This window comes from Lycium ferocissimum, chromosome 11 (assembly GCF_029784015.1).
Source record: "Lycium ferocissimum isolate CSIRO_LF1 chromosome 11, AGI_CSIRO_Lferr_CH_V1, whole genome shotgun sequence".
NCBI classification, from domain to species: Eukaryota; Viridiplantae; Streptophyta; class Magnoliopsida; order Solanales; family Solanaceae; genus Lycium; species Lycium ferocissimum.
In genome coordinates, this window is record NC_081352.1 from 45,767,418 (window position 1) to 45,788,108 (window position 20,691).

Consider the following 20,691-nt stretch of genomic DNA (forward strand, 5'->3'; position numbering starts at 1 on the left):
GAATTTACTACTAACATGAGAATCTTATTACTCGCAATACCCCAAACATCATCTGCTACACCAGTAGCTAGTTATCTGATCCCTCCTCCTCTAAAGAGGTGAACTCAAGTTCATATTTATCTTTATATCCACAATTACACTTGACACCCTTATGGTAAGTGTAATGGTCCGGCCTATGAATACAAGTTAAATTAATAATTTTAATTTTCTTCCCTTTCTACTCGAATCTATCTGTTCCAAATCAACTGTTTTCCTAGACATGCACTGAATTACCGAATCACTCGTGGCTATTAGTAACATGCTAAATAGCAACACTGATTGAAACTTCAAGAAACAGTCAAAGGTCAAAGAGTATTCCATTGAAAAGTTAATGTAACTTTTTGGGGTCTCACATAATAAAGAAGCAGGGATCCATTCTTCCATTATCCCATTGGTTGCTTAGCACACGTGGTATGAAACACGTGCTATGGTGTTCTCACCTTCTAGTGGCCTGTGTTTCTCATTTGTTTATTCATTCAACACCGTACAGATCTTGATCTAGATACCTTCAGATGTCTAACCTGAGCTTCTCTCTTCAATGATCCTCAAATCCATCTTCTTAGAGAAACTCATATCTGGCTTACAAAACAAGTCATAACATGGTGGGGGAACTCATCTCTTCACGTTACTCAACAAAAGAGGTGATTGCTCGTGTGATAGAGCCAATCTCGCGACTTGTTCATCACACTTTATCAATAAAATTACATCATCACATGCATATAAGATATGAACACAAATTCAAGAGTTAAATATTGATGAGAATATTATAACAACCAAGTCAGTTTACAATACAGAAATATGATCATATCCTACGGAAACCTAGAGCCATAACATGTTTCTCAAACATATCTCTACATATCGCCTTTTTAAAGGGATCAGCTATCATTTCTCGCGTAGATATGTATTGTAAAGTTATTTCACCACTTGCTACTATGTCTCTCACAAAGTTATACTTGATGTCGATGTGTTTGCTTTTGCTATGATACTTAGGATCCTTTGTGTATGCAATAGCCGCTTGACTATCACAATATAATATCATTGATCCTTGGAGATTCTTTGCAACACCCAAATGCTCAAAGAATCTCTTTAACCAAATAGCTTCTTGTACTGCAGATGCACAAGCCACGAACTCAGTTTCCATAGTCAAAAGGGTCGTGCAAGTTTGTTTCTTACATTTCCATGAAATAGCACCACCATTAAGTAAGAAAGCATAGCTGGATGTCGATTTTCTGTCGTTCCGGTCACCAGCTCAATCAACATCTGTATACCCTCTCAAGCGTAAATCATTTCCACTATAACATAGTGAATAATCAACAGTCTCTTTCAGGTATCAAAAAAATCCTCTTCGCAACTTTCCAATGATTTCTTCCAGAATTGGATTGATACTTGCTAACCAGACCTACGGCATAACAAAAGTCCGGACGAGTACACATCATAGCGTATATCAAGCTCCCGACAACACTAGAATATGGAACTCGAGACATGTCTTCTTTTTCTTTTTCGTCTCTGGACACATTTCAAGGCTTAAAGTCTCACCTCTTGTTATAGGAGTATCCATGGGTTTGCAATTATTCATTCAAAAGTGTTTCAAAATTTTCTTTATATAAGTTTCTTGAGATAGAATCAAAAACTTCTTGGAACGATCTCTTTGGATCTTAACACCCTATATAGAGGTTGCTTCACTCATGTCTTTCATATCAAATGACTTTGAAAGCCATGACTTTATAGTTTTGACATACTCTAAATTATTTTCGGTTAATAAAATATCATCCACGTAAAGGGAAAGAATTACAAACATTCTATTGGACTTCTTCACATAGATGCAGTGATCTTCATCGATCATGGTGAAATCATATGATATTACCTCTTTGTAATATCTCAAATACCACTGCCTTGAAGACTGCTTCAGGCCATAAATATATCTTTTTAATTTGCAAACTTTCTTTTCTTGGCCTTTAACGATGAAACCTACAGGTTGTTCCATGTATATTTCCTTGTTTAATTCACCATTGAGGAAAGCCGTCTTCAAGTCCATTTGGTGTAATTCTAGATCCAAACGTGCAACAATAGCAAAAAGTAACTGAATTGAGGTAAACTTCACACCTGGTGAAAAGGTTTCCTCATAATCTATTCCAAGTTGTTGGGTAAAACCTTTTGCGACCAATCGTTCCTTGTATCTTTCTATTGACCCGTCCGCTTTGCGTTTAACTTTGAGAACCCATTTGTTCCCAATAGCTCTATGCCCAGAAGGAAGGTCAACCAGATCTTCGACTTTGTTAGTTCTCATGGACTCCAATTCTTCTTTCATTGCTTTCATCCATTCATCTTTTCTAGGGCTTGCCAAAGCCTCAGTACCATAATTAGGCTCATCCAATTTTGTGGGAGATACCAAGAAAACGTAATCCTCAATCTCGTATGATCGTTTAAGTATACCTTTTCTAGTACTCTTACGCAATTAAAGTTCAGATTCCTCAATAGGATTTTAGGATTCAAAACTCCCACTTGGATCAGGAACCGATCCTTGATCTATTTGACTATCAAATATGTCTAAAGACATTGTCTGATTATCTGAATTCAACATTTCGTAAAGAGGCTCCCCTTCCGTTATTTCACCCTTTTTTGAAAAATTATTTTCTAGAAATGTGACATCTCGCGATTCAATTTCAGTTATACTTTCATCTTCTAATTCAACAATGAACACATACCCTATGGAGTGTTTGGAGTATCTTATAAAGACACATTTCTTCCCTTTTGGACTCCATTTTCCAAACTTGCCAAAACGATCTTTTACATATGCAGCACAACTCCAAGGTCGTAGATCATTTAGATTTGGTTTATGACTAGTCCATAGCTCATATGGAGTGGAAGTAACTGATTTAGAAGGCACTTTATTCAATAAACAGGCCGCAGTCAATAATGCATCTCCCTAGAAAGAGATAGGTAAATTTTCCTAAGCCATTATGGACCTTGTTATGTCCAATAATGTTTTGTTCCTCCTTTCTGCTACACCATTCTGTTAAGGTATATAAGGAATAGTTAACTGTCTGGTAATGCCTTTTTCATTACATAATTCTTCAAACTGTTTTGATAAATATTCACGACACCTATTGGTTCTTAAAGTCTTTATACTTTTATCTAATTGATTCTCAACTTCATTCATAAAACGATAAAACCATCATAATGAAGTCCAAAATCATAAAAAACATTGCCTTGAGTAATTCTAACACTATTATGACTAAAATTTAAATCGAAACCAAGATCTAGAAGAACAGACACAGATACTAAGTTATGTCGAATCTTCGGAGCATATAGGACGTCATGCAACATCAAAGATCGGCCACCACGCAAGTCTAGTTTGCAGTGCCTATCCCTTTGACTTCAAGCTTTGCATTATTTCCGACATATATCCACCTTGATCCAGGTGAGACTCGATGAAACTCCACAAATGCTACTCGATCACGACTCAAATGGTCGGTGGTCGCTGAGTCTATAGTCCACACAGGATGAGATTCAGTTAGTAAAACAGTGCTCGAAACATATGTAGTACTTAGAGATGTATTTTGAAATGATATCTTTTTCGGCTCGGGACACTCATGAGAAAAATGCCCTGGAACATGGCAGTTGTAGCATTTCATCTTACTCTTGTCTTTCTTTTTGAAAAACCATTTCCCCTACTTGGGATTTGGCTTGTTCCTTTTCTTTGAGGGTCCTTCTCTGGTCTCCTTACCCATTCCGTCATTTTTCCAATTCTTCTAACGCTTGAAGCCTGAAGACTTTGTGCCACTTGATTCTGCTACATAGGTATTAGATACAGTTTTAGCAGCACCAACCCGCTCGTCTTCAAGCTCGACATGACAGGCAACATCATAAATTTTTTTGATGTCATCATTATGGGTTAAGTTAACCTTTAAATGCTCTCAACTATTGGGAAGAGATTGGATCATTGCCTGAACCTGCTGCTCATCAGAGAGAACATGACCAACACTTTTGAGTTGAGCAACCATGTTAGACATCATCCTAAGGTGTTGTTTGACATTGTGATCATGACGCTTCTTGTAAGTGTCAAATTTGATAGTCAGTGTAACGACCCGTTTCGTCGTTTCGGTGAATTTCAAAATATTCGTGACGCCTTGACTTCTGGAGACATGCTTGAAACTCCCCTTGCAACTTGGGAATTGTTAACTTGATCAGGAAATGGTGTGAGTTGCATGCAAAGAATTGGATCAGGCCCCCTGGGCCCAGTTGAGCCGCTACAGCGCCTGCCAGGCAGCCCCAATGGTGGCACAACAGCGGCGTGGAAACCGCAGAAGCGGTATACTAAGGATTTCCTATTTACCGCCCCAGCGGTAACTGGGGCTCTGAAGCGGTACCGCTAGAGCGGTGACGCGACCGCCCCAGCGGTTACGAACAGTGACTCCACCTATTTAAGTGACATTTTGGGATTTGGCTTCATTTTTCCAAACCCTAAAGGGTCCAGCTGCCTATGAGGCAATTTTGGAGCAAAAAGTAAGGTTCTCTTGGAAGAGGTAATGCCTCTAACCTTCACCATCCTTCCCTTCCCATTACAGATTCTTATCAAGAAACCCCTCATCTAGAAATCACTAGAATGGGTACCACAATCTCTTAAGTTCCCAAAAAGATGAATCCTTTGTCTTCTTGATATAAACCCTTGGATTATTTTTCCCTTGTTCATTATCCCAACTTGGTTCTTAATCTAATCCTTATTTCCCCATTGAAAACACAAATAAGTCTCTACTTTGGATCTTGAAAATGGGTTTCTTGAAGATAAGCCTAAAATGGCAAATTGACCAAACTAGTGACTTGAATATGGTCATGATTGTCCTAAATAAAGGTTGATTGATCAACTAGCGTAGTGAAAGTGAATCTAAAGGCGGAATAGATTTCATATCTACCTTATCAATGTCGAGATCCTTGATAAACGCGCTAGATGGTGAATACTACTCTGGGGTCTCATGAGTGTCACCAAACTTCTTGTGTGGTTACGCTATGGTGGCCAAGTTGAAGAATCAACGGATGTTTGTGGCACCCGCTCAGCCATGAGGTAGGTTATGGCTTTCTTTCGGTAGACTCCGGTTAGTTTTCCATATTGTTGTGTTAGAAGAAACGGAGAATGCATGTATAGGAAATCGGAGATTTGGGATGGAATTCTAGAATGGTATTGTTGTGTGTGACTTGTTTGTTCAGGCTTGTGGCCTGTAGACTCCTTAGATATTGATGTGGTTTTTCTTGATTATCGGTGGATTTATGTAACTTGGGAGTAGCGGCCGGAATCTAGTTGTGCCTAACAATGAAAACTTTCTGTAATACGTGATTATTTGTAATGAATCTAAATGCTAGGTGGAAGGATAAAATGTATCATGGTAGTGATTGAATTCTAGTTAAATTGTGACGAATAACTAGAGTGTAGGGTGAGATTCTTGTCCTAAACTAATAGGCTAAATTAGGGAAATAGTAATACTATATATCAATTGATTGATCTGTTGGGTGTTGGGACTAGCCACCCGTTATATGTACTTGATTGTTCCATTGTGATGGTTGATACCGTGAGTAGTTGGTGCGAATTAGAATCTGTATTATCATCTTGATTGGAGATAGTATTGATATGCCGTTGTTGGTATTTGAACTGTGATACATTGTTGGTGTACCCGTTGTCGGTACTTGTGATATTGATATATTGTTGGCATACCATTGTTGGTATTGTGATATGATACATTGTTGGCGTACCTCATTGTTGGTACTTGTGATGTTGAACTTGATTGTTGATGATTGACATATGCATCGCATGCATTCTCTCATATTTATGATGCATGGCCGATACCCGGTGATGATCCGGTATCGTTGAATGAGCGAAACTGGTATTTGATAAACTCTTTACTTAAATGATTGTGAAAAGGCAGATGTCCGAAGATCCATTCCGGAATCATTGATTATATGAAACTGATGTTTGATAAACTCTTTTACTTGAGTGATTGTGAGAAGGCCGATGTCCGAGGTTCAATTACGGAATCGTTGACATATGTATTGCATACATTCTCTTATATTCATGATGCATGGCCGATACCCGGTGATGATCCGGTATCGTTGATTGAGCGAAACTAATATTTGATAGACTCTTTACTTGAGTGATTGTGAGATGGCCGATGACCGATGATCTATTCCGGCATCGTTGTTGCATGGCCGATTCCGATAATATCCCGGAATCATTATTAGTGCATGGACTCCGCGGGTCCCCCAGTGAGGTGCCGGTGAGACTCCCCTTGTGAGCAATGAGCCAGGGTCCCGTCTGTCTGTTGGGCAAAGATCTGGAATGGGTGGCACTTAGACTTCGCGAGTCACACTGGGTTGTGCTACTGAGACGTCGATATTTCCATCCAGAGTACATGTGTACACCTCATTTACATGGCATGGCAACGCATTCATAACATTATTGCACTGAATTGCATCACGACTTGACTTGGATGTTTAGTGATTGGATTGTGATAATTGGACTGTGATGATTGAATTGGATCGGATATATTCGGGCTTGACGTATTTGGGTTTAGATGCTTTACATAGGCAATGATGAACATTTGGACTCGATTATGTGTAAATTATATTGTTGACTTGTGCCTGTTAAATTAACCTTAAATTAGTCGCATATTGTTTCTAAGTGAGGTAGGATAAAAGGCGTTGTAACGATGAGCTCGCCACTAAACACAAATGAACGACTTGGGAATTACATATATGTTGAGAATCTGTGTAGGTGACTGGTTAACTTACAACTCATTAGAGAGTAATCGTGGCCTAAGGTATATTTACGTTGTGATATACTGTATATGGATATGTGATTTGATTTAGTGATTATCATCATTATTCGTGAATTCTTTACCAATATTTATTACTAACCATTGTCGGCCTATGATACTTACTCAGTACTCGTGGTTGTACCGATATTGCACTTGCTACACTCTTTTTGGGTGTAGATTATTTCAGGTATTTGATTGATATGAAGCAAAACGTACGGTGTCTATCTGGAAGGCCTCCTCCCACATCATTTAGGGGCGGAGGATGCGTCGTAGAATGTAATGATAATCCGAGTCAATAGTCGCTCTTGTACTAGTCCAGACCAGGTCATGGGAAGTATCAAGTCTATAAATTGGTGTTGTTGTAAACATATAAACCTTGTGTTTATTGAATATTTATAAATGGAATTCCGCTGTATTTCTTAATTACCAAATGCTTTAAATGGAATGTTGTGTGATTGAGACATTATATAAATGAGAGGGTTCGCCTACCAAGGTGGGAAGGTAGGTGCCCGCACGAGTCCAATTTGGGTCGTGACAGTCAGCTGTCTAAGGCGGCTCACAGTAGTACCCCCATATGTCTCTCATAAGTGTTCCCACATAGCATGAGCAGTAGGGTATTCCTCACATTTGTGAATGAGATCATCAACAACCGAACTCACAATAATTCCACGTGCAGTAGAATCTTTCTTTTTCCATGCATTGTAAGCTTCCAGATCTCTTCTGTGTTGGGCAGTGTTACCCTCTTCTGGGTGAACCAAAACATGGTTAATACCTTCCAGAGCATCTTGCTCTTCCAGTACATACCACATTTTACGACTCCAGATGTCGTAATTCTCACCGTTTAGTTTCTCACCCTTGTTTAAATCAACAATGATGCTCTTAGATGCCATATCTGTTGATTAAGACAATTAAGCAAGTTTTTACTCATCAATTGAAAATTAACACACAGAATCTTCAACATAAAATACGGGGAACACCTCTTCCATTGCTTGGGTGGGGGTGCAATTATTTGGTCATGGGTCGGGGCGGATCAACTTTTGGAGGAAGGGTATTTTTAATTAAATGGTTAATTTTAGCTGAATTGGGATTTCCGTCCACTTAAGGGTACAAATGTACACTTTATTAACGGGAGGGGTATATTTGACCACTTTCGCTAACGGAGGGAAAAATTAACTAATAAACTAAAGTAGAGGGGTATATTTGACCCTTTTTCCAATTTGAAATGTAGCTAAATCCACTTTGCAATTAAGGCATGTTTGTTCAGAAGGAAGTGCCATTGGCCAGCCATTTTTTAGTAAGGGGATTCAAAATATAAATAAGTAAATTCTGGAAGAAGCTAAAGGGATTCAACCTCCACTGTACATAAAAAAAAAAATTGACCTTGTATATACAGTATAATTTTTCGACAAACAGAAAGTTTGGTCCCCTTATGCCCCTAGCTCCGCCTGTTGGAAGATTATTATTGTTTATTAATGGTTAAGCTAGCTAGCAGTTCAGAGAATTTTGGTAGAATTTTCTAAAAATTGAGTAGTGGATGGATCTCGCCTAGCAGTTTAGAGCTTTTGGTAGAATTTATAAATGAAGTTGGAATAAATGTGTGGTAAATCATTGCTCCCCATATGGCAGATACAGAAAGAGGTTAAAGTTAGACTAGAAGTGATGCAAACAACAAAGAAGGCTCAGAAAAGTCAATACTTGGTTGAAGAAATTGTGTAGCTTAAGTGTTAGGTTTCCTTTCTTGTCACAGTACGATAGAGTGTAAATAGGATTTGGTTTGGTTGTTGGATAGCTGGAGGCCTGAGGGCACAACTACTGTGTTGTAGCCTTTAGGTGCTCGTTTTTGGTGTAATAATTTGGATGTCTATGGTAATATATTCACATTTGTTACCAAAAAAGAAAAAAAAGAAAAAAAAAAGAAAAAAACACCGGCCAAGAGTTATCATTATAAACAGCATTTATTTATTATGTGCTAGCCTTTACACAGACAAATCAACTTGGAAAACAAATCACATATACAATTTGACTTTATCCTGATGGACTATTATCATAGTTAATCCCCCAATCAGTAATGTAAAATTGTAATATTACACTGAATAACAACATAATGAGCGGCCAAATCAAAGTGAATAGTCTCAAAAGTTGCATATCCACGAGCAATTCTAAATTTTCCTGTACCACCAACCACAGCCACTTCTCTTACTCTCTCAAACTGAGGACTAGCACCTTGTATTTCCAAAGTACTCCCTTTATATTCTTCATTAGTGAAAATAATTGATATTAGCACATGAGAAATTTTGCCATCCAATGCAGAAGTAACATATATGCCCTGTGCTCTAGCAATTTCTGCCGAGTTCTTATCAAAGGCTTCTGTTATTGGATCATCAGTAACAAACACTGAACCAAATTTAGCAAAACTTAGGGGACCATCTTGATGGCCTGTTATTTGTAGCACTGTGGCATTTGGTCCACCGGACCAATCTTGAAAATAGAGTGTCATGTTTGTTTCTTTAATTTGGCCTAGTTCAGCCTTTGAGGTTATGAAAATTGTTAGAAGCAAAATGAGGGATAGCTTGATTGAATTTGATGCCATGGACAAGATCTTGGGTTTGTTACTCTTGATTCTTTGGGTTTTCTGTGCTTTGATTTTTGGTGAAATTGATAGGTATTTATGCAATTGGGGGCGTGGGGGGGTGGGGGCGGGGTGGGGGTGTGTTTAGGTTTCAAGAACAAGAAATTTGGAGTATTTTATATTCTATTTGTTTTTGTTTTTTTGGTAACTAACGATCTTTATTAAGTACCAGAATAAACATTACAAATTTAGCTCAGCTATCACAGCCAGCTAAGGTCTAAAGTCAACACAACTACACTTAAGTAATTTTATATTCTATTTGTTTCAATTTACGCAAAACTATTTTCTTTTAGCAAAAAGTATGACCCTTTCAATATTTGAAAATAAGATACCACAACTTAAATATTTCATTTTACACTTAATGAAAAACATTTATAGGCACACAAATATTATGCTATGTTTAAACTATAAGTTTCAAAACTCTTATAGTCTGCACAAATAATGTGGTGACATGTTCAAAACTAAAATTTTCAAATATGTTCACATAAATTGAAACGGACCGAGTATTTTATTCCAACTTTGAGAAGGTTGTGAGAGTACATGATCATAGTCTGGAAACTTCTAACTTAAAGATTATGTGTTAACATCTCAATGATAATAACTAAGAAAGCAAGTGACAATATAGAAGGGTCGGTTGGCTAGATATGATGCGCATTTTCTTTTTTTTACACAGTTTCTTGTAGTCAGCGAAAAGACCTATATAGCTTCGATACTCTCTTTTGTTTTTAAGTTGGAAATCCTGTTAGAAGCGCTATTCTTGGTGCAATTTAAATTGCATAGTATCACTTTAAAATGCATATAAATTGTTAGATGCAACCTACTGGAATTGATAGTAATTTAATTTCCGTATTCATTCAACATAAAGGCACAAACGGTAGGATCTAGTAGAACTACTGACGTTAGCCACCCGAACTTTCACTTGTTGGTAGAGCCGAATCCCCACATTGTAATCCCCTCCCCATTTCCCCTTTCCCTACCCCCTATGTAATAAAAACAATTTTTAAAAAAAAGGCACAAACAGCGATGGTACAGTTGTTCCGAGCAAATGGCTTTGGTTTTGGAAGATTCGACCCTTAGTTCCTTAGTCACAAATCGATCGATTTTTTAGTAGGTGAAATGACTCTTCAAATTAATGAGTTTTTGTCTATCGAATGTCCAATTCATTAATTAAATTTTTATAACGTACTGTATTTTCCTTTTTTCTTTCGACAAATAAGCTAGTAGTCATTGACTTTTTTCAAAATTTTCTTCAAACCTCTCTAAATAAATAGTCTTTTTTGTGCAATTCTAAACGTGAAGCAAGTCTACATATCTTATGATTTTCCCACAAAACGCAACATGACATAAGGGAGTAGTCATCAGATTCGTTTATGGGTACGTTATAAGGGTGTGAGCTAGCAAGAATTTGGTATGAGTAGAGGTGTCAAATGAGCGGGTTGGGCTGAAATTGGGCTCATTAAAAAAGGGTTGAGGTAACAAATGGGTTGCGCTAATAATGGTCCAAAAGTTACTTGGACTGAAATGAGTTGGGCTGAAATGAGCTAAAAAAAGGCTGAGTCATGACCCGCCCAACTTGACCTAGTTTTTTTTAAGTGTATATTTTCTTGGAAAACATTTTCAAGGAAAATATTTTTCATGGAGAATAATTTCGCGGAAATATTTTCGTGAAAAATATTTTCACAGAATATTTCCTAAAAAATGTTTTTCATGGAAAATATTTTCCACATATATCAAACACCTCAAACTTATGAGATACATGATACAAGAAAGTGAATACATAGAAAAAAATAAAGTAAATCTCAAGTAATAAACTCAAATTAAAGTAAATTTGAAAAATGAGTTAGAATTGGGCTAGTATTGAACTAAGTAGGAGATCGCTTTAAAAATTTTGTCTGAGCAGATTGTCCCTCTTTTGGGGTGGTCTTTAATTTTTGTCTTTCGCTTAAAAAGGTGGCTGAAAATACCCCGAGATTCTGAGTTAGAACCCCCGCTTAGTCAAAAAAAATTTGCAAAGCCTTGCCTTGCGAATTTTTTTCATTTTTAGACTAAACCGGGGTTCGAACCTAGAATCTCGGAGTATTTAAGGCGAAGGACAAAAATTAAAGACCAGCAATTTGAGGGACAAAATTAAAGACCATCCCCAACGAAGGGCAATCATGCAAATTGCCCTAGCTTTAAAATGGATTATGTTGGATTGGGCTAAAATCAATCCAATATGAATTTGTCTTGAGTCCAACCCATAAATTTTGTGCGAGTTAATCGGGCCATCAACTTTTGGGCCAACTTTGACACCCATATGTGTGAGTATCTTTTTACTAATCCTTACACCTTTTACCTTTTAGTGTATTTTGAAGGATTCATGTGAAGTACTCACACCCTTATTAAACCCGTCCGCATAGGTACGTCAAGACAAATGAAGGATCAACGTAACATAGAGTGCTCTTGCAGATTCTAATGATGTTGCTGTGCTAATATTCCTTCAACAAATGCACCTCTACTCCAAGTTTTACGAGGAACAATATCAACTGCTGTTAATTAAGTTTACTAAACAGCCGTCAGAGTAGTGGAAACGCAAATATATTTGTAATCTCCAATCACTATTTCCATATGCCCGAGTAGGGGAAGGGATTGACCTAAGGCAAGGACAATCAATTTGGAGAATTAAATTTATGCTCTGCTTCGAAAAGTTGTGCACTAAACTGTCTATTCTCCAAAGTAGCTCATTTCGGTAATCAAGTACTAACATAAAATGTGAAATTGCAACAAGTATTTTAAAAAAGTCTTCACTTAACAGTGGCCTCAGCTACTTCATGTCCATCCTCAATGAAATAGCCACGCTATTTCATTGAAACCCCTAAGAGATAATTAGAATTTCCGAGTTAATTAAGAATGTTTTGCTGAAATTAACTGATTGTACTTTTTATAGCGAAATATCTGAAAGAATACAAAGTCGTAAATAAGTTGAAGGTGAAAGTTGCGAACTCATTTTTGTGAACTACGCAATGGAGGCAACAAAAATCGATCGAGCCATTACTAGGAGAATACTACCAATTTGATGGTGACCTGTTCATAAGGCAAGTAGGAGGGATACAAATGAGTGCATCTATGTGGAGAAAGATCGATAAAGGATCTCAAGACAAAGGAGTTTAGGTGTTTTTTGGTATAAAAACAAGCTCTGAAAGGTGAATACCAAAAATTACTTACTTAGAATAGTTTTAATGTCCAGCTCGAGTCGTGGTAAGTATTTTGAACTAAGGTTTAAACCTTAAAAGCTAAACGTTCAAACCTTAACTGAAAATACTTACCACGTCTCATGCTAGAACATTTAACATATTCCAAGTAAACAGTTTTTGGTATTCAGAGCGTGTTTTTATACCAAAAAACACCTTTACCTTGCGATACTTCATCGATCTTTCTCCTCATAGATGCACTCATTTGAATCCCTCCAACTTGCCTTATGAAATCACCATCAAATTTGATAGCATCCACGATGGCATACGTTCATTAAAGGTGACAGGCTTCAACGGAAAATCAAAAAGATATCTTTCGTGGAAAAAAAAGCCCAAAAATTATGACGAAGAGTGGACTAAGTGCTACACGTATTTCCAAGTCCAAGTCCAAGAAGGAAAAAGATTCGCCTCACATGATGCCCAAAAAAAGAGGGCTCACATGGAGCCATAAAAAGAGCCAAGATGGGCTACTTTACACGTGAGAATCATGCCCAAAGAGGCTGAAATTCTCACACCCAAACATCGCAATATGGCATGTATTTAGATGCCAAACATTATCCCATTATTCCCTTATTTTCTTGTTAGTTAATTTTAGGAAGAACTTTGGTATTATTTTACATGCTTTCCTAGTTTAATCCTAGTTAGGTTTTATTATTTATTATTTCCATAAAAGTAGAATTCGAATCCCATTCTATTTGGGATAGGTTTCCCTATAAATAGGGTGGATTTTGTTATTTTCATTAGACAAAATATTATTATTATTGAGAGTTTCTCTATTTTACACCTTTGTGTGTGGCTACTTTGGATTTATCTTGCAACCTTATAAGAACGATTGTTTTAAGAGGTAAGATTAATTCGTACTCGATATCTTTGGTTCTTATTCGTAAATTAAAAAAGGTAATTAGTCTTATACTAATTATTGTCTCTAATTTCTTCGAAATAGGAGTCTAGATCACCTTTTGATATAAGTTCTTGAATTGACTCTATTAGTATCTTAATTAGTCTTAATCCACTAATTTTGAATACTAAGACCAATTAGGGTTCTTATCACTTAATCTTGAAATTTAGGGATTTTATTCTTGAATTTCGCCTATCTTTACATTCTTGTCTTTAATCTTCGTATTTTCGCTTCCGCATTATAATTTTGTTTTGTTCAAGTAACCCGATTCTTATCAAGTGGTATCAGAGCGGTGCTATCAAGGTTCCGTTCTTGATAATCTTGGGAGTTTCGTAAAAAAAAAAAAAAAAAACGAAAATTCTCTTTTCTTTAAGTAGCTTAAAATAGTAAAGCTATATAGCAAAAAAAAAAAAAAAAAATCTTGCAAATTAAGAAACTCCATAGTTATTGTGTTTCTTGTTTTTCCAACATCAAGAAGGAAAACCAAGAAGAGGGGAAATTTGGGATTTTTTTTTTCCAAACAAATTGGTCTTTTTCTTGTCTCGCCAAAACCCAATCCGTCTGGGAGTTGGTAATTTTTTTTCTTTCTTCTAAATCTTACTTCTAAAAGGTTGTTACTAATAGGGTTTATATATAAATCCTAAAGGATCCAACCAAAGGTAGTAATTTGAGTGGAAAAAGGCAAGAGAGGGTAAGATCAATAGAGAGAGAAAACGAACCAAATTGAGAGATACTTGTTGCTTTGATATTTTCTTGAGATGTCTCAAACGGGTAAGGAAATTGAAGCTGGAACTCAAAACGACACCAACTTAGCTAAAGTGTCCCGTATGATGACCACACGATTAGAGGATATGAATGTCAATGTAGCTGATTTAAGGAGGGAAAATATTTTTCATACAAGGTGTGGGATAAATGGTAGACTTTGCTCTATGATTATTGATGATGCAAGTAGTGCTAATGTGGTGAGTTCATATGTGGTGGAGAAGTTGGAACTTACATGCATCAAGCACACTACTCCTTATAAGCGGCAATGGTTGAATGATTTTGGTGAACTTAAGGTGACAAATGTTATAGCCCGCATTTTGTACGTTTGAAAATTTCAAAGTCGACGGGAAAGGTTAAGGGCGAAAAGGAAAATTCGCACAAGGGTCCATGGTAATATTGTGGAAGGCTAGGGGTAAAATGGTAATTTCACAAGTGTTCAAGAAATTTCTTGAAATTTCTAAAGTGGCGTATGGCATGGGTAGTATGTGCCCACATTTTTATTAAATGGGGGCTAATTGTAAATCATAAAAAAAATTACATGGACCAAAGCTTGCACAAGAAGACACTTAGTCTTCTTTGAACTTTGAGAAATTTGAAGAAAAAAGAAGAAAATTCTAGAAAGGAAAGAAGGGGGACATGTGACCAAACTTGAGGGACTTAAGCATAAATATATATAAGTGGTGGGAGAATTATATACATATGAGTTCATCTTTTAATTCAAGACATTAGAAAGAAAGAAGGAACAAAAAAAAAAAAAAAGAGAGAAGAGAGGAGAGCCATGGCATTCGGCCATGGCTAGCCAATTTTGGCTCCATGAAAGATTTATCAAAAAAAAATTTCTCCTAGTTTTCCTATTAAATGGAAGGTCCTCTACAACATGGAGTGTTCATTGGAGCAAGAAAGACCTATATTCATATAAGTGACAAGTTCTAGCCAAGTGAAGAATCAAGGAAGAAGGTAAGGTTTGCTCTTCATTTTCATATGTATGCATGGGTGGTGAATGTTGTAGAGTGTGAACATGGATGAAATTCATGAAATATATAGGTGTATGGTTGTGGCCGTGAGTATGTGTTGTGGTATAGGAAGAATGGATTGATTTTATGTAGTATGTTGGTTGTTGTTGTAATGTATAGAAATGAATGGAAAACTCATAAAAATATGCATGTTGTGGTGGTGGCCGAATATGGTGATGTTTTGGTAAGTTGTAGTAAATTGATCCTATTTAATATTTTAGTTGTTTCATTGTGAATTCCATGGTGAAAAATGAAGATTTGATGGGTTAAAATGAAGTTGTAATCGTTATCGGAATGTTGGGGAAGTTAGTGCAACATTACCGTGAATTTTTGTATTGCATGAGTAATAGTGTTAATGCATGGTTGATAACATGGATTATGAATGTAGGATGAGAAAAATATGTGGTCAATACTTTTGTGGAAGTTGGAGGATTTGGGTAGCATTGGATCATTGTGAACATGGTGGTATTGTTAGAAAAATTGTTGGTATTATTGATGACAATGTGGCCGAGTTCCATTCTCGGATTTTGTTGTGGTATTGTTGGCCGAGTTAGAATCTCGGGGATGGTGTATTTACGGGGAGATGTTTCCCCGAAATTTCGGTAGACAAGTATTACTTCAAGATTCAACCTTTAAAGGCTTCTAATTAAGGTTTGGTAAATGTGACCATTTGTAGATTTTGGAGCATTTGGAATTTGAATTTGGAGTCGCAAACGAAGCAGAAAAGGTATGTAAGGTTTCACCTTCCTTCTTTGGCATGTCTTAGACATAATAGGCTTGAATACGCGCCTCGGGGATGATTCCATTCCTAGAAATCCGAACTTAAAATTTCCCCTTTTTCATTCAATAGAATTGAATTAAGTTTGGTGTGTTTTATTGAAATAATTGTTTAAACATCTCTAACTTGCCCAAATGGAACCGAGTGACCCTTAGACCTTCATAAGTGACTCCATGAAGCTTAACGTACGTAAATTGTGTACGCCACCTCATAAACTCGAGGTGGGCCCACTATTCCCGAATTCTCTCTTATTGTTCCGTTTGGTTTATTTTCGTACTATAACTAAAGGAAACTTTTGGTTATCATTCCGACTACTAAATAATAGTTGCTTTAACTAGTCCATCGATTCCAAGGCTTGATTTTCTTCCTAAAAGTTCATGAATGTTTTCCAAAATATTCATTCTTCTCCAAATCCAAGTTTTACAAATTTTTGAAAGTCTTTATGACTAAAACAACGACTATGATTCTATGATGACAATGATGATGTCAGATATGAGAAAATGTCTATGACACGACATGACATGACATGATATGATACGATATGATATGTTCTACGTTCTCTTAATGTTATTCTCCGTTGATAGTCTTGCCTTATGATTATCGTTCCTTCAAGGTGAGACATGACGACCATGATTATTCCATAATGTGATCGGAGGTTTTCGACCTTACGTCACTCCGATGAATACATGACTTTCTTTGGGCTCTCATGCATGCCATACCCGTATATGTACATACGGGTGGGGGAAGGGATACATGTAAATGTGGGGAATGGGAAGGGAGACATGTTTCATTGCCACCTGGTCAGCTGGCTTATCATCCCGGACGCGGGATTTATGGGCGAGCCGGAGTATTTCGGCGCAATGTGGGCGAGCCGACTTGTTCGGCGCCATGATACCGTATGACCAGACAAGCATGCATGGCATCCGCCCCCAGGGGCACTCATATGCACAGGTTACTCTGCTATCCTATGATATGTTCTATGTTTCCATGCAGTTATTGTTCATATGTACAGGTTATTCCTTTACCTCACGATATGATATCCTGTTATTATTCATGCTTATATCTCCTACTATGTTGCTATTCCTGCCTTACATACTCAGTACATAGCTCGTACTGACCCCTCTTCTTCGGGGGCTGCGTTTCATGCCGCGCAGGTACACCCAGATGATGCGAAACTAGCATAGAAGATGTTTCAGCGAAGTTGGCGAGCTCCGTTTGTCCTGAGGTGTAGCCCGCCGCCGTGCTATGCCATGATGTCTTGTTCAAAGTTAGAGACTTTGCGACGAGTCGTGGGTATTGGGAGTCGATGCCGTCGCGGTGGCTCCGTCAGTTGATGTGTCCTTATATTTTGTGTTACAGATTTCGCATAGCCAGATTTTATTTTTTTTCAAAAATTTAATAGCCTTACTATGTTTTCCACTTCTTGTTGATGTAGAAGTTTAAAGAGGTTACGTATGTAATATAAGTCAGCGGGTTCGCTCGGCTCCGTACATGGGGTCGGGTGCCCATCACACCCTAGTAAAGTCAGGGTGTGACAACAAAGCAATGCGTAATTTCTTTCGCCATTGGAAAGTATTCTGATAATGTTCTTTGTGATGTAATTCCAATGCAAGATTGTCATATCATGCTTGGACGCCCATGGTTATTTAATAGGAATGCAATTCAGGACAGGGAGAAGAATAGAGTTTTTCTTGAGCTAAATAGAAGAAAACATAGACTTGCTCTTACCTCCATCGAAGTTTATGAAGATCGAAACGTGTTAGGGAAGCAATGAAAATTTTGAGAGAGAAAAGAATGAGAGAAGTAAGGGAGTGCATGTTGACATCTCAAGAGAGGAAAAAGGAGAGGTTGTGTTTAGTGAAGAGAATGAGATGTCAAGTGAGAAAAAAAGTGAGAATGAGAGTGAAAAAGAAAAAGAAAGGAGTTTGAGTGAGATTATTTCTTATTCTAACTCTAATACTCTTACTTCTACTTTTAGTTGTTTTGACTCTCTTGTAGGCACTCATGGGAAATTTTGCATTATAGAACCATCATTGGATGAAATTAATCCTAAAGTGGTCGAAACTACACATCTCATAGGGCGAGTGCATGTTGATGAGAAGGATAAAGTTGTGAACCTAACACCAATGAACCTAACACCAATGAACAAGGAAAAACGAGGTGATATTATTTCTTTGCTGCATAAGACCAAATACGGTATGTATAATTGGTTTATTCACATTCTTGGAATTCCTAGAACACTTGAGGTCTTTCTAGAGGTAATGAACTACACTCTTATTTCTTATGTTGGTGACTTTATTTATTTTGAGGATGCTGCTATTTTGCTATATAACAAGTCATTAACTATAACCTCTAAGTTCAAGCATAAGAGTAATTTGTTCTCTTTTAAAATTGAGCATGACGTTGTTATTTGTGGATTCTCACTTGTTGAAAAAAGACATAATGTTTGTAGGCTTGCTAGTGAGTTAGATTATTCTTCTTCTCTTTTAGATTATTCTTCTTCTCTTATTCTAGTGTCAAATGAGTTTTCATGTGATAACTTGTTGGAATATGATTTTTTCTGCGTGATGAGACATAGTTCTTCAAGTATTAGCAATATTGCTAATTGTGAGCTTAAAAAGGTCTATACTACTAGTGCTAAGGAGATAGATGATTATTATGATACTAGTGTTCAAATACTTTTTGTTGAACGTATCCATGATTTCTTGTTTGAGAATTTGAGCAATTACTTAGAATTCAATAAGATTGAAAATATTATTTGTGATGATCAATGGACATTTTGTTTTGAAATTTAATGGTTCTTCTAACTTTCTTGAAACCTCTATTGCTTGTGTGAATAGCTTTTATGTGGGAAAATTTGTGGGAGGTGTAATTAAGGATTCTTGGATATATCATAAAAGTGTTCAATTTGAAGAATGTTTTAGAGATTTTATGTCGTCTTTATCATGCCCATTGAAATACTTTATTGATAGAAATAAATTGGAGAGACATGTATCATTCTTTATGGCATCTAGACGAGAACCTTGTTGTGCTTATACATGTTGGAAAATTTTCTATTGGGATGATGATGTCTACATGATTTTTAAGGGTGTATTTATAAATGCTAGGGTTAATTGGGTGAAGAAGGACACATGGTCACTACCTTGTTTTATTCCTACCAGTATTGCTCTCGGTTAATGGATGTTGTTTACTAATGCATGTCTTCTTGATTTTGCGAGATTCAAATTCGAGGACGAATTGTTTTCAAGAAGAGGGGAATGATAGCATCCACGGTGGCATACGTTCATTAAAGGTGACAGGCTTCAACGGAAAATCAAAAAGATGTCTTTCGTGGAAAAAGAGCCCAAAAATTATGACGAAGAGTGGACTAAGTGCTACACGTATTTCCAAATCTAAGTCTAAGAAGGAAAAGATTCGCCCCACATGATACCCAAAAAAGAGGGGCTCACATGGAGCCCATAAAGAGCCCAAGATGGGCTACTTTACACGTGAGAATCATGCCTAAAGGGGGCTGAAATTCTCACACCCAAACATGCAGATATGGCATGTATTTAGATGCCAAACATTATCCCATTATTCCCTTATTTTCTTGTTAGTTAATTTTAGGAAGAATTTTGGTATTATTTTACATGCTTTCCTAGTTTAATCCTAGTTAGGTTTTATTATTTATTATTTCCATAAAAGTAGAATTCGAATCCCATTCTATTTGGGATAGGTTTTCCTATAAATAGGGTGGATTTTGTTATTTTCATTAGACAAAATATTATTATTATTGAGAGTTTCTCTATTTTACACTTTTGTGTGTGGCTACTTTGGATTTATCTTGCAACCTTATAAGAACGATTGTTTTAAGAGGTAAGATTAATTCGTACTTGATATCTTTGGTTCTTATTCGTAAATTAAAAAAGGTAATTAGTCTTATACTAATTATTGTCTCTAATTTCTTCGAAATAGGAGTCTAGATCACCTTTTGATATAAGTTCTTGAATTGACTCTATTAGTATCTTAATTAGTCTTAATCCACTAATTTTGAATACTAAGACCAATTAGGGTTCTTATCACTTAATCTTGAAATTTAGGGATTTTATTCTTGAATTTCGCCTATCTTTACATTCTTGTCTTTAATCTTCGTATTTTCGCTTCCGCATTATAATTTTGTTTTGTTCAAGTAACCCGATTCTTATCAAAATTGGTAGTATTCTCCTAGTAATTACTTGATCGATTTTTGTTGCCTCCATTGTGTAGTTTTATTTGTAGTAGCTTGAGTTCCTCTTAGCCAATCCCAATCGGATGAATCATAATATGCATAAAAGCAAAGTCAGCTGTTGTGCCAGAGCAACGTGATACATCATATAAGTAGCAGCAATGACACCTGCATAAAAAATGTAGATTTGTTTGGATAAGAAAACTTTCTGGTTTATGAGAAGTGAAAAATTGTTTCTAAAATTTCTCCCCAGACATGCTTTGTTATGGCGTTAATCCATTAAGCTATTTGGAATACAACACAAATAACTGTCAAGATTGAAGCACTTA

The 20,691-nt window shown here is 36.7% G+C and overlaps 1 protein-coding gene across 1 annotated transcript; it reads right to left on the reverse strand.

Annotated features, from left to right (window-relative positions):
• Nucleotides 1–8,781: 8,781 nt before the first annotated feature.
• Nucleotides 8,782–9,515, reverse strand: LOC132036783 (dirigent protein 1-like). The gene has a single exon (XM_059427162.1). The coding sequence runs from the start codon at nucleotides 9,433–9,435 to the stop codon at nucleotides 8,908–8,910; it is 528 nt and encodes a 175-aa protein (XP_059283145.1). The 5' UTR covers nucleotides 9,436–9,515; the 3' UTR covers nucleotides 8,782–8,907.
• Between the last annotated feature and the right edge of the window lie 11,176 nt (nucleotides 9,516–20,691).